Source organism: Rhinolophus ferrumequinum, chromosome 4, assembly GCF_004115265.2.
Source record: "Rhinolophus ferrumequinum isolate MPI-CBG mRhiFer1 chromosome 4, mRhiFer1_v1.p, whole genome shotgun sequence".
NCBI lineage: Eukaryota > Metazoa > Chordata > Mammalia > Chiroptera > Rhinolophidae > Rhinolophus > Rhinolophus ferrumequinum.
In genome coordinates this window covers 104,152,338-104,167,937 of record NC_046287.1, presented here as the reverse complement: position 1 = coordinate 104,167,937, position 15,600 = coordinate 104,152,338, and the positions used below count along the sequence as shown (strand labels likewise).

General features: G+C 46.9%; 1 protein-coding gene across 1 annotated transcript; it reads left to right on the top strand.

The window, feature by feature from the left end:
- Nucleotides 1-13,978: 13,978 nt before the first annotated feature.
- Nucleotides 13,979-15,262, top strand: LOC117021521 (gap junction alpha-3 protein-like). Its single transcript, XM_033104742.1, is given in 1 exon segment — nt 13,979-15,262. A coding segment is annotated over 1 exon segment (1,284 nt).
- The last annotated feature ends 338 nt before the right edge of the window (nt 15,263-15,600 follow it).

Sequence of the window (15,600 nt, the reverse complement as noted above, 5' to 3'; positions counted from 1 at the left end):
CTTCTTTTGTTTTTAAATTTAAGGTACAATTTTTGGTCAATTCCATGTAAAATAAAACTTAGTAAAATAATTTTAAACAGGAGAAAGTCACTGAGTCTATCAGACATGATTTAGAACTTAAACCATGGACCTGGGCTCTGTGAATGTACCATGTTTCCCCAAAAATAAGACCTAGTCGGACCATCAGTTCTGATGCATCTTACGGAGCAAAAATTAATATAAGACCCAGTCTTATTTTAATATAATATAAGACTGGGTCTTATATAATATAATACAAAACCGGGTCTGATATGATATGATATGATACGATATATGATATGATATAATACAATATAATATAATGTGTGTGTATATATATATATATATATATATATATATATATATATATATATATATACATATATATATATATTACTGGGTCTTATATTAATTTTTGCTCCAAAAGGTACATTAGAGCTGATTGTCCGGTTAGGTCTCATTTTCGGGGAAACACGGTAGTCATGCGTGATCTCTTTTAACTGTTACAGAGGATACAATGCCGACTGGATGACTGGGCTTCTAAACACGAGATGAAAGAGAATAACTGTCTTGTGTATGTGATACGAGAGAGCTCCCTCTCTATAAAAGTTTTAAGCCTCCCTCACTATAGAAATTTAAGTCTTCTTATCCCTAGTTTCTTAGCTCCTTAGCCCCTGGTTTTATTCACTCTTCTCATCAGTTTCTAATTCCTATCCCAAAGGTTACTCCTAGTCTAAATCACAGGACGTCTCTCACCCCTGCTTTAGATAACTACTTAAAAGCCTGTGACTTAAGCTTGTTAATTGTAATCATTGTAGCCCAACATTCCCCAAGCCATTTTAGACCTAACTCTTGGATAAATAAATGCCATCCCAGAGACCAAATGGGAGTTAACATTTCTCCAGGCCAGTCCATACCTAACCCCTGGGTAAAATCAAGATATTAGGCTTCAAGTCCTACTCCTGAAGCCAGCACTTTTAATTTACTAACCAACATCTGTCTGTCCTCATTAGGGGTCGTCAGGATACGAGTTATATCCCAGAGAGGCTTCCAGTGCACCCTGACCAAGGAAGAAGAGACCCCTCTGTTTATTTAAGAACAGATAGCACGAGAGTTCCGTGAATCCCCATCAGGTAAGGACAGCTCTACCTCCCTTCCCACCTTGAAGCAGATACAGAAGAAGAGACCCCCTGCCCTCAACTCCCCATAGAGATTTATGGGGATCACGACTCTCAAAGGTAAACAACAGGGGAGGCAGTTAGAAACAGGCATTGGGTCTCTGCACGTCCAGCACAACCCACAAGATGGGGCTGCCCAAAATACCTCCCCTCTCTACCCCAAACTTTCCCTTTTCATTGTAATTATCTAACCCTGTGAGGAAAAAATGGGTACAAAATACCCAACTAGATTAAACCAGCCACCCACCCCTGTGCAGTAAAGGCCACAACGACTTTCATTTCACCTGGGTCTCATTATGCCATCATTATAATATACATATGCCTGGAAGTTCATTAATATCATTATAACAGACTGAATTCTGGGAAGGAACAAAGGGCAATTTAAAAAGATGAGGTAAGAGGATGTCATAGAAATGGCGGCAGTGAGGCGGACTTCTTGAATTCTCCTCCGGAATTTACCACAAATTGAACATATACCTATAACCCGTCAAAGGACTCTCTGCTCATCACACAGAACTGCTAAGAGACTCATATGAGGATTACTTGATGGTGGGCAAATTGGGCGAGCAGGGGAAGAGGGAAAGGAGCGGAATGGAGACGCGGCCTGCATCCGTGGCTGCGGAGATGCAGGACGGAACAGAAGCCACAAGAGCCAGGAGGTGGGCTCTTTCCCTGCCTCCCACAGCTGATCTCTCCTGCCAAGAGAGCAGCATATCCAGCATTTGAGGCAGTAACCTCAGCTGAGACCTCCAGCTGGGCCCTAGGTCAGATAAAGGACGTAAACTCCATACCTGGGCCCCACCCCCCACTCTCCCAATCCTACTCCTGCCCTTCCTGAGACTCAAACTGGCCCCTGAACTGAGTAGTGTCAGATTACAGAGAAGCACTAGTGCTCAGGATCTGGGAAGACCCGGCTTGTAACTGTGACTCAGGGAAGAGGCTGGGAAGAGTGTGACACTGCTGGGCTCGGAGAGAGAAGACTCCTCCATCCTGAGTGTCATACAGGGTGTCATGCAGGGGATCTCAGCTCCCGGTCCCCGCATAAGAACACAGGACATGGTGAGGCCAAAAAGGAACACCCATGGAGCCATAGATAGGGGAGTCATACCCCTATATTTTCACTGGCGGCATCCACCTCTCTGCAATCCGCATTCCATAATCTGCCCTTGCTAGCCCCCATTTTCTGCTTAGTTATATTAGTAGCCAACAGCTCACTGGTTACAGCTGACAGCCAACTAGCCACAGCTGATGGCCATCCAATCACAGTTGATGGCCATTTACTACTTGAGCCAGCACCTTTCCAGGTGAGGGCAAGAGCCTGTAAACTGCACTCCTGGCTCTGTGCCCAAACCCACCCCCACTTTTGCTGGCCTGGGGAAAGAGTGTGACAGTGCTGGGCTGGAAGAGAGAAGACTCCTCCATCCCCAGCCCCCACCATTTATGGCCTGCCTAGGACAGGGCAATTACAACTGCGGAGACACTCCCAGGGATCAGCAGTAGGCAGCAGATGCAGCTCTGGGCTTTCAGCAGCTCAGAAATCTCCCGCCTGCCATACACACACACACATACACACACAGAAGAAGTGCCCTAAGACTCAGGAGATCTGGGCACAGGGCTGGCTGTGTTACTCTCAGTGTGCATATGTGCAGGCAAGAACAGAAACTGCACTGACTTTGTAAAAACTACCATCCAGACCCCATAGCCCCACTCATCTAGAATGGCAATCCCAGGGTCACCCTGGTCACTAGGTGACTGGCTCTGCCTGCACAAGATGCAGAGGACTCTTTGGTACAGCAGAGGACAACCTGGAGATTACTTGGTGGGTGTAAGCCAACACTGGTGCTGCTTTTTTTGTTTTGTTTTGTTTGTTTTTGTATTTTTGATATTTTTGCTTGTGTTTAGTGTGGGTTATCGGTGTGGGTTATTGTTTTTATATGTGAATGTATTTGGTTTTTTCTTTGTTGTTGTTGTTGTTGTGCTTGGTAATTTGCTTTGTTCTGAAATTGCCCTACACCAGGGCCCAGCCCAAGAGGCACAAGATTCAACACACCCAGAAGCCAACTCCAGACCAAACCAGAGTATTACCAGATTTGACCTACAAGTGACACGCCCAGAGGGAAGTCTCTACAGGCACAAGAGCCCATAGAGGCCAAGCCTCATTTAAGCTGCCAACCCTCATGCAGCAGAACATCCACTGTGGGCAGAGCCAAGTCTCATAGTTAGTCAGCCTAGGAGTCAATCCCACCTACTCACAAGCCAAAAGCAATTAAAGATCAACTTTAACAGGACAATATACACAAAACAAGAGTCACCTTTGGAGCACACGCAGAGAAGAAGGAAGTGGTGCAAGTCAAACAAAAAAGACACATACTACATAAGATAACCCAGCAAAAACTAAGAACCCTAGGGGATCTACCTAAAACATTGAAGCAAACACAGAGAGTCAGCCAGAATGGGGAAACAAAGAAATATGTCCCAAATAAAAGAATAGAAAATACCTCCAGAAATGGAACCAAATGAAACAGAGGTAACCAACCTATCAGAGATAGAGTTCAGAACACTGATGATAAGAATGTTTAAGGATCTTAGTGACAACATAAAGAAGGATAAAGAAATCAAAATGAACAACCAGTTAGAACTAAAGAATACAATAACTGAAATAAAGAACACACTTGAAGAAATTACCAGCAGGTTAGATGAGGCACAGGATCGAATCAGCGACTTAGAAGACAAGTTAGCAGAGATCACCCAAATGGAACAACAAAAAGTAAAAAGAATAAAAAACAGTGAATATGGTTTAAGAGACCTCTGGGATAACATCAAGCAAAACAACATGCGTATCATAGGAATACCAGAAGGTGAAGAGAGGGAGCAAGGGATCAAGAACATATTTGAAGTAATAATGTCTGAAAACTTCCATAACCTGGTGAAGGAAACCGACATACAAGCCCAGGAAGTGCAGAGAGTTCCAACCGGGATAAACCCAAACAGGTCCACACCAAGACACGTTATAGTTAAAATGGCAGAGGTTAAAGACAAAGAGAGAATCCTAAAAGCAGCAAGAGAAAGACAGCGGGTTACATACAAGGAAACTCCTATAAGACTATCAAATGACTTTTCTACAAAAACATTGCAAGCCAGGAGGGAGTGGCAGGAGATACTCAAAGTGATGGAAAACAAAGGCTTACAACCTAGATTGCTTTATCCAGCAAGGCTATCATTTAAATTTGAAGGGGAGATAAAAAGCTTCCCAGAAAAGAATAAGATAAAGGAATTTATTACCACCAACCCAGTATTGCAGGAAATATTAAAAGGCTTTCTGTAAGCAGAAGAAAGATGAAAACAATCTAAATACAAATTTAAAAATGGCAATAACTATGTACCTATCAATAATCACATTAAATGTAAATGGATTAAATGCTCCAATCAAAAGACTGAGTGAATAAGAAAGCAGGACCTTTGCATATGCTATATACAAGAGGCTCACTTCAGATCAAAAGATACACACAGGCTGAAAGTGAAGGGTTGGAGTAAGATATTTCATGCAAATGGAAATGAGGGAAAAACTGGAGTTGCAATACTTATATCTGACAAAATAGACTTTAAAATGAAGAATATATTAAAAGACAAAGATGGGCACTATATAATAATAAAGCGATTGATCTGACAAGAAGACATAACCCTAGTAAACATCTATGAACCCAACATAGGAGCACCTAAATATATAAAACAGATATTGACTGACATAAAGACAGAGATCAACAGTAATACTATCATAGTAGGGGACATCAACACACCTCTGACAACAAGGGACAGGTCTTCCAGACAGAAAATCAATATGGAAACAATGGCCTTAAATGACACATTGGACCACTTGGATTTAATCAACATTTTCAGAGCATTTCACCCCAAAGCTACAGAATACATGTTCTTCTCAAGTGCACATGGAACATTTTCCAAGATAGCCCACATGTTAGGCTACAAAATAAATCTTGATAAATTTAAGAAAATTTAAATGGTACCAATTGTCTTCTCTGACCACAATGCTATGAAATTAGAAATCAACTACAGGAAAAAAACTGGAAGACACACCAATTCATGGAGGCTGAATAACATGTTACTAAATAATGAATGGGTCAACCATGAGATCAAGAAAGAAATGAAAAGATACCTCAAGACAAATGAAAATGAAAACACGATGACCCAAAATCTATGGGATGCCGCAAAGGCAGTCCTGAGAGGGAAATTCATAGCATTGCAGGCCTATCTAAAGAAACAAGAAAAATCACTAATCAATAGTTTATCTTCACACTTGAGGGATCTGGAAAAAGAACAGCAAAATAAGCCCAAAGGGAGTACAAGGAAGGAGATAATAAAGATCAGAGCGGAAATAAATGAAATAGAAACCAGAAAAACAATACAAAAGATCAATGAATCCAAGAGTGGGTTTTTAGAGAAGATACAAAAAATCGACAAACCTTTAGCCAGACTCATTAAAAAAAAGAGAGAGAGGACCCAAATTAATAAAATCAGAAATGAAAGAGGAGAAATGACAACAGACTCCACAGAAATATGAAAAATTTTAAGAAATTACTATAAGCAACTAGATGCCAACAAATTTGACAATCTGGAAGAAATGGACAATTTTCTAGAAACATACAACCTTCCAAAGCTAACACAAGAAGAAACAAAAAACCTGAATAGACTGATTGCCACCAGGGAAATTGAATCAATAATCAACAATTTCCCAACAAACAAAAGCCCTGGACCAGATGGCTTTATAGGTGAATTTTACAAAACATTCAAAAAAGAATTATCACCTATTCTCCTCAAACCGTTCCAAAAAATTCAGAGGAGGGAAGGCTCCCAAACACTTTTTATGAGGCCACTATCACCCTGATCCAAAAATCAGCAAAGACATTACAAAAAAAGAAAACTACAGGCCAATATCTCTAATGAACATAGATGCAAAAATCCTTAAAAAAATATTAGCAAACAGAATTCAGCAATACATTAAAAAGATCAGACACCATGATCAAGTGGGATTCATTCCTAATATACAAAGGTGGCTCAACATCTGCAAATCAATAATATGATACACCACATTAAACAAAATTAAAAATAAAAATCATATGATCATATCAATAGATGCGGAAACAGCATTTGAGAAAATCCAGCAGCCATTTATGATAAAAACCCTTAAGAAAGTAGGAATAGAGAGATCATATCTCAACCTAACAAAGGCCATATTTGATAAACCCACAGCTAACATCATAGTCAATGGGGAAAAGCTAAAACCATTTCCCTTAAGATCAGGAAGAAGGCAAGGTTGTCCACTTTCTCCACTTCTATTCAACATAATGCTGGAAGTTCTAGCCACAGCAATCAGACAAGAAAAAGAAATAAAAGGCATCCAAATTGGTAAGGAGGAAGTAAAATTGTCATTATATGCAGATGACATGATACTATATATAGAGAACCCTCCACCAAAAAGGACTCCACCAAAAAACTATTAGAACTGATAAATGAATTTAGTAAAGTGGCAGGATACAAAAGTAATACTCAGAAATCAGTTGCATTTGTATATACCAATAATAAAATATCAGATGGAGAAATTAAGAAAGCAATCCCTTTACAATTGCTTCAAATCTATAAAATACCTGGGAATAAATTTAACCGAAGAAATTTACTGACATTACCTGGAGTAAGATTTTTACTGATATATCCCCTCGGGCAAGGGAAGTAAGAGAAAAAATAAACATGTGGGAGTACATCAAACTAAAAAGTTTTTTCACAGCAAAGGAAACCATCCATAAAACAAAAAGGGATCCCACCGAATAGGAGAAGATATTTGCCAATGATATATCCGATAAGGGGTAAATACCCCAAATTTAAAAAAGCTCACTCAACTCAACTCCAAAAAGACAAACAACCCAATTGAAAAATGGGCAGAGGACATGAAGAGACATTTTTCTAAAAAGGACATACAGATGGCAAACAGATATATGAAAAAATGCTCAAACTCACTAACCATTAGAGAAATGCAAATAAAAACCACAATGAGATATACCACCTCACCCCAGTCAAAATGGCTATCATCAATAAACCAACAAACAAGTGCTGGCGAGGATGTGGAGAAAAGGAAACACTTGTGCACTGTTGGTGGGATTGCAGATTGCTGCAGCCACTATGGAAAACAGTATGGAGGTATCTCAAAAATCTGAAAATGGAACTACCTTATGATCCAGCAATTCCACTCCTAGGTATCTATCTGGAGAAATCCAAAACTCCAATTCAAAAAAATTTATGCACCCCTATATTTATTGCAGGACTATACACAATAGCCAACACACGGAAACAACCAAAATGCCCATCGGTAGACAACTGGATTAAGAAACCGTGATACATTTATACAATGGAGTATTACGCAGCCATAAAGAAAAAAGAAATCTTACCATTTACAACAACATGGATGGACCTAGAGAACATTATGTTAAGTGAAATAAGTCAGACAGAGAAAGACAAATACCATATGATCGCACTTATATGTGGAATCTAAAGAAAAAAATAAATGAATGAACTAATCAGAAACAATCTCAGAGACAGAGAGGAAAAACTGAGGGTTGCTAGATGGGAGGGTAGGTGGGGATAAGGGGGAAGATGAAGGGATTAGAAAACAGTCAGTAACCACAAGATTGCCACAGGGTTACGAAAGTCCATTTGGGGAATGTAATCAATAATGTTGTAAAGATTTTGTAGGGTATCTGATGGACACTTGTCTCGTTAGGGAGACCACCTCAGGGATGATGTAGATGCCTGATCACTGCACTGTACACCTGAAGCTGAACAATAATGAATGCCAGCTACAATATATATATATATATATATTTACAAAAGCGAAGTACAGCATTAGGAATAGAGACAGTGGAAATGTAATGGCTGTGTGTGATGTCAGAGGGGTAGTAGATGGGGGGAGGGGGGTTATCACTGTGTGAGGGATATAAATGATAAATGTCTATTACATTGTTTTGTGCACCTGAGACTAATAAAAATAACCCACAAAAATAAATAAATAAATGAAGAATTGCTGTGTTCACATTAGATGATGATTTCAAATGCTTTTTAAAATAAGTGATCCCCCCACAGCTGAGTGATGAGTAAGAAGTCACGTGACTGTGGCATTTACAGTCCTAGGTGGTGAGATTCCAAAATCCAAGTGACAGAAACCCGAGGGAAAACCTACATAAGAACCCTGTGCAAATTCACTGACGGTAACCAGAGATTATGGGAGTTTGCTCATATCGCTCATTGCACCACTGTGAGAGGAAGTCGTATATGTGTATGTGTGTTTTGTTTTTCATTTATTTTCCGGTTACCCGAACAAAGCAACAATGGCACGATACCCACAAACTGGAAATACAAACTGCAGAGCCAGGGGGACAGTCAGGCTTTATGGAGGGTGGATGTGCCCATGCAGTGGCAGGACTGTCATAAGGGGGCTGGTGCTGGCTGGGCCCCCATGGCTCAGTGGGCCCAGGGGACTGGAAGGAGGCAGCGCCCTGCAGTGACATCTGCTGACAGCAGGTGGCAGCAGCGAGCGGCTCCCCTGTCACTGTAGGTCCTGGTCTGGACCCTGGGCTCTGAGATACCTGTCACCCAGTCATATTACCAAGTGGCAGAAAGAGTCCTTAGTGGGTTATTCAGCTTCTCAAAGAAACAGAAGAGGCCAATCTAACCACTAGTCTCTGGCCTTTTCCTGGTAAAACCCTGCCATTTCCATGACTTCGCTTTTGCTCCTGAAGACCCCCAGGAAGCACTCTTTCCTTGGCAGAGAACAGAGACTGGAACATACACACCTGGTGCTCATACGGAGACTTCCGGGCAGGGCTGACAAATGGGGCTTCCTCTTTTGACTCTACACGTCTGCACTTACTTTTCAACACAAATCATTTCAACTTCATATTTTAATGAAAAGTTTAAAATAATTGCAATATATTATTTCCATATTCCCCTCTGGAATCCCAATAATAGCTGTAAGGAGACTACAAGTGTTATGAACTTTTAGTTCTTTTGTGATCAAGAAAAAAAACAAATAGAAAGTAGTGTCATACTTGTCAGAGAGAATAGAGTATCTGAAGACCCTCTAGAATATATTTCTCAACTTAAGGATACGGAGTCTACAAAACTACCACCTACTACACACATACACCTCGAGCTCCAGGGGGAAGAGGTCTCAGATTGCCTGTGGACGCTGTGTTCTTCTCCTTGGCACACCTGAACAGGGAAGCTCTCCAGGGCAGGGGGACTGCTAATCAGAACAGCCGGCAGCCCCAGGGTAGGCAGCCCACTGGAAGACGCTCCCTGGGGATTTGAAAAGACCAGAGACTCCGGTTCTGCCCGGTTCCTGCAGTAAATCCGCTCTGGCAAAGGGAGTTCTGAGCTCATTTCCAGCTGTTACAGGGGCCAGTGGAGTTCAGTCCCCTGATATCTCTGAAAGTCCCTGCGTGGTCTCCAGGCAGCGTGGGACCCTGGGGAGAGACCACAATGTAGAGCGTTCTAGGGGAGTGGGACAGTCAGTCACAGGCGGGGACGGGTCCTTCTGTGCTGATGGCCTGTGTCCCAGGTTCCCTGTGAAGTGGGGTGATGTCAGCCCTGAGGAGGAAAGAAGACAGACCTTAAACTCCCATGCGGAGGCCAGCAGGGTAGGCTGAGGTCCTGCAAGGTCTCCGGGACCAGTGGGGGGGGGGGGGTCCGGGGGACCCTCCAGTCTCTTTCCTGGTGGGGGTGCAAATCTCAAGCACAATGTGAACAAGTTGTTCAAAACCCAGAAGCCCTCTGACTGTGGCCCACTAGTGTGCTTAACTGGAGCTATGGTGATGGCACTATTCGTAGTCCCAGGGGCTTAGTCCCCAGCGCCTGGCTATTGGTCAGACCACAGCTGCGCTCCTGCTGGTCCACCCGCGACTCCCACCCCTACCCCCTATTTCGGCTCGGGAAGGAAGCCATTCTGCAGGCTGTCTACCAGGTCCCAGTCGGGAGATTCAGGGAGCCTCCTGCTAAGAGGAAATAAGTCACTGGGCGTCCCCTGAGTCCCCAGGTCACCCCTTCAGTGTCAGGGGAAAGCGACCACTGGGGCCATGTGCCCCTGCATTTCCCCTGGCTGTCAAGGGACAGCAGCCACCAGGACCAGGCACCCTGCCTTCCCAGGTACGGGGGAGGGTGGAGGTCTGGAGGGGGAGGGGCTGGCGCTCGTCAGGAATGCCGGTGATGAAGGTGCTCGTGGGCCTGTGGAGATGAGTTGTGGTGGGGATGTGGGTTCAAAGGGTGCTTGTGAGGTGCAGGTGGGGGTGGGGATGTAGATGCCACGAGGTGGTAGGGATGCGGGTTGGGTGGGGATGGGGGTGGGGGTGAGGATGCGGGTGGGTGTGGGGATGCGGGTGGGGATGGGATGCGGGTGGGGGTGGGGATGCGGGTGAGGGTGGGGATGCGGGTGGGGGTGGGGATGAGGTTGCAGGTGCACGTGTGGGGCAGGTGTGAGGATGTGGACTGCAGGGCGTGACGGATTCTGGGTGTGGCCATGGGTGGGGCCCCTAAGTGACCTGCCACTGCAGAGCTCAGGCTCCGGTGGAGAAAAACTGGGTTCAGAGCCTTGGGAGCCCTAATCTGAAGAGCACTGGGCTGCGGAGCTGGTAAGCGCGAGGGGAAGGGGAGCCGGCTGGAAACGGCCCCTGGAAATTCTGCTGGGAATCCTGAGGAGTTGTGGGCGCAGCAAGCGGGACAGCGTCTTGGGGACCTTCTGAGGTCCCTTAGGGATAACTGCGGTCCCTGGGCAGCTGGAGGACCCTGCAGAGCGGGCTTCTCAGCTGAGTGACGGCCTCCCTGGGAGGCAGCCGGATGCTGGGGTGTGGGGGGTGGAATGCTCTCCTGGGGGTGTCTCCTCTCTGGTAGGGGTGCAGCACTTGCTCCAGAACTTCAGGTCGGAGGGGTTCCCAGGACTGTGTAGACCCTGGAGGCTCTGTGGCCACACAGCTGTGGGAGAGGGAGGGAGAGACTTCCCTGGTCCAGCAGCACCAGGCTCTCAGTTCAGACTCTTGGGATGGTTAGGAATGTTGTCGCCTACCTACATCTCTTTAAGAAACGTTTTAAAGTTTTCTGTAAAGAAATCGTGTTGTGATAAGTGCCAGGACCAGAATCTTTTTTTTTATTATTAGTTTCAGGGGCACAAAACAATGTAATAGTTAGACATTTATCATTTATATCCCTCACACAGTGACAACCCCCTCTCCCAAACTTCTACTCCTCTGACATCGCCCACAGGCATTCCATTTCCACTGTCTCTATTCCGAATGCTGTACTCCACTTGTTGTAACTATATATACATATAAAATTATAGTTGACATTCATTATTGTTCAATTCAGCTGCAGCTGTACAGTGCAGTGATCAGGCATCTACATCATCCGTGAGATCAGAACCTGAATCTTGACCTAGGTGCTGGTTACAGTGCATTCAAGTGCAGAAGTGGAAAGTGTTTCTGCCTCTGGAGTGCTCCCATCTTTTAGGGGTATCCTGACAGTAGGTGGCAGGGACACACACATTTGCTTTGCTTTCTGTACTCTAGTGAACAGAATTGGTCCTAGGATGCAGAGATCTGGGTCCTGAATATTTGTGACCCAGGTTTTACAGACTAGTGGAGTTGCTCACTTTTTCTTTTATAAATATATCAACAAAATATGCTATTCATAAATTGTTATATACAGAGAGGCCCGTCTTTCATTCTATCCCCCTCCTCCCCCCATCTGTCTGTATCTCTCTCTCTGTCTCTCTCTGTGAGTGTCTCTCTCCCTCCTCCTCCCTCCCTCCCACCCCCATCTCTGGTTCTGGTCACTACACGCTGCTTTATTTTTGTCATGAGAATGTGTCTCCTGTGTGTCCCTCCTCTTTTCCGTCGCCCCCTGCCCTTAATCCAGCCAGGCCTTCAACACTCAGCCCCGGGTCTCCCCACCCTTCCTGAGTCCCCGTGGGTGTAGACGGGCCCCTTCCTTCTTGAACAACACTTTGAGCATCTCTCCCTCTAGGGGGTCAGAGGCTCTCTAGTCCTTTCGCTCACGTGCACCACCAGTGCTGGCCGAATGCCTACTGTGTGTACACGTGGCCACAGCCCAGCTCTGTGGGCCCGAGCAGCCATTAAATTCACTGCTTTCTAACCCACCTCCCCCTTTCAGTCTCCCCAGGTCAGTCGTATTCCCCCTGCCATGGAAACGCTGTTCTGTTCTTAAAATGCTCTCCTTTCTCCCTTTCATCTCCCCAAAGCCACATCTCCTGAGCCCAGCTCAAATGCCACCCCTCCCTGGCTACAACTTCTAATATGAACACCCTTCTTCTCTGAAGTCCCTGTGCCCTCACCTAGCTCCCAATCCTCCTGCATTTTCCCATCTGCACAAGTCGATCTCAAGACAGAGACCATAACTAAGGGGAGGACACAGCACGTGCAAAGGCCTAAGGGCAGAGTTTCAGGGACGACAGGAGGCGTGGTCCGCCCAGCCTGCTGGACCAGGTCCTGAGGGGAGGTGCACACTGGGCATGGCTTTCGTCCTGTGTCCCAGACGCAGACCTCCAGCAGACTGGAGGGAGGGGGTAGGGCGCAGGGCAGAGTCAGGGGCCTCATGACAGTCTGGGGCTGATGGGCGTCCCTCTGAGCCCAGCGGGAGGGCTGTGGGTCAGGAAAGAGTCAGAATGGATAGCTTGGAGGAGAAGCGGGTTGTGACCAGAATGGTGCCCTGACATCCGATGTCCTTCACGGGAGGGTGGGTTGTTTCATGATCTGTCATTAAGTTTCTAAAAGAAAACCTGTTACCTTCTAAGGTCATGCAAAGTAGAGCCAATGCCACTCACGGTGTGGGGCACGGAGGCTGGTGGCACACGTGAAGGCTCAGGTTTGTCTACAGGTCTCAGGTGCCCAAACAGACTTGGAGCCCACTTTCCTTACTGCACAGACTGGCCCTGAGCACGGCACTCTGTCTTTAGTTCCTGTTTAGAGCATCTGGCCCGTTTGGTAAGAGGTGACATGGAGACATCTTGTGGTTTTGGTCCCCTGTGTCCTAGGAGCACTGTCACCTCACAAAGAGGGCCCACGGGTCTTATCTCCCTCCATCTGAGAGGCAGTCCACTGAGGATGACCATCGTCCCCACCTTACAGGTGGAGACTCGGGCTCCTACCCGGGGACGTGTGGAGAATGAAACATTTATGTCACATGTGTCAAGTGAAAGAGAAAGTCAGTGATGGAGGAGGTACCAGGTTACAATGGCAGAGGTGTGACGGTGGCATGGGCGTGGTGGCAACTGGGGAGAAAGCTGCTCTAATCTCACATGAACAGGAAGGGTGAGAATGGGGACTGGCCCACAGCACACGCAGCCCCAGATCTCCTGGAGACACAGTGCCTGGAAGAGAGCAGGGCGGCCTTTGGAGGCCGGTTTAACCCTGCGTGGGGTGGTACTGGGAGACATGTAGAGACACACACAGAAACAGGTACACGCAAGGCATACACACATGTCCCATACATGCATGTCCATGCACACATTGTCACAAAGACACATATACACACCTGCCCTCAAATACCTCTGTAGCACAGCCCACGTGGGAGGATGGAGGACAACCACCCAATGACACTCTTCCAATGCCAATACAGGAGGACACCTGCCCCTGTGGGTGCTTCCACTACAGCTCACCTGTCCCACCTGTGTATTAACAAGCGTGTCCTCTTACAGGCTGGCAGTGTGAGCAATGGGCGACTGGAGCCTTCTGGGGAGACTATTGGATGCTGCACAGGAGCACTCCACGGTCATTGGCAAGGTCTGGCTGACAGTCCTGTTCATCTTCAGAATCTTGGTGCTGGGAGTTGCTGCGGAGGATGTGTGGGGAGACGAGCAGTCAGACTTCACCTGCAACACGCAGCAGCCGGGCTGCGAGAACGTCTGCTACGACAAGGCCTTCCCCATCTCCCACACCCGCTTCTGGGTGCTCCAGATAATCTTCGTGTCCACGCCCACCCTCATCTACCTGGGGCACGTGCTGCATATCGTGCGCAGGGAACAGAAGAAGAAAGAGAGGGAAGAGCAGCTGAAGGGAGACAGTGACCATGGCCAGGACAGGCCCCCAGTACGGGATGACCGGGGCAAGGTCCGCATTTCCGGGGCCTTGCTCGGGACCTACATCTTCAGCATCGTCTTTAAAACACTGTTTGAGGTGGGCTTCATCGTTGGTCAGTACTACCTGTATGGCTTTCAGCTGAAGCCAAACTATGTCTGTGACCGGTCGCCCTGCCCCAACACCGTGGACTGCTTCATCTCCAGGCCCACGGAGAAGACCATCTTCATCATCTTCATGCTGGCCGTGGCCGGCCTGTCCCTCCTTCTCAACGTGCTGGAGCTCTACCACCTCGGCTGGAAGAAGCTTAAACAGGGCATAACCCATCCTGTTAGCCCAGACACCCCTAAATCCAGGACGAGGGCCACAAAAGCTGACGGTGTGACCCCACCTTCCTTCCAGTAGGCTCCATCCACCAGTGTCGTGGGGTGCCTGCCACACTGTACTCACTCTGCCTCTTCCCTGGGACAGGCTATGACAGTCAGTCCCAGGGTCCCTTCACCAGCACAGGAGAAGGGCCACTCTGACAAATTGTATGACAGCAGCCACAACCTGCTAGTGGCCGAGCAGAACTGGGGGATGGCCAAGCAACAGATTTCTGGGAGGAAGGCCTTCCTGCCAGTGTCCACGTCTTCCTCCTTGACCCCTACAGGCAGCCCACCACCACCCCCTCGCGAGGGCAGAGCAGGCAGCAAAGAGCCTGTCCTGTTGTAGCATGGGGACAGCACCAGCCTGGGAGACAGCAGATTGGAAGTGACCCCCGATGAGGGGGAGCCTGCAGTGACCCCCGAGCGGGAGGCAGCAGTGACCCCCGAGGGGGAGATGCATGTGCCACCTTTGCTCCCCACTGACCCCAGACCGCCAAGCAAGGTCAGCAGTTCCAGCAGCAGTCGGGCCAGACCCAGTGACTTGGCCATCTAGGGGTGGGCTCTCCACACAGCTTTATAATGACCTCCTTTCTAGAACCCAAACCCAAGTGCACTTCAGCCGAGCAGGTAGACAGCCTGAGGGGACAGAGCAGTAGAGCGGGAGGAGGGGATCACTGCAGGGGTCAGCCTTCTGTGTCAGCCCTTGCTATTCTTAGCACTGGAGGTGCTTTGGGGAGAACATGGATGCTTTCTGCGGGGAGGTGGGAGCAAGAGGGGTGCAGGGCTGCTGGCCTTTGAAGATATTCACAGCCGCCCCACCACCCAGACCCGGCCGCTGCTGCAGGTGTTGATGTCTCTGAGGTGGCCGCTCTGCGGGGCTGACCAGCACCC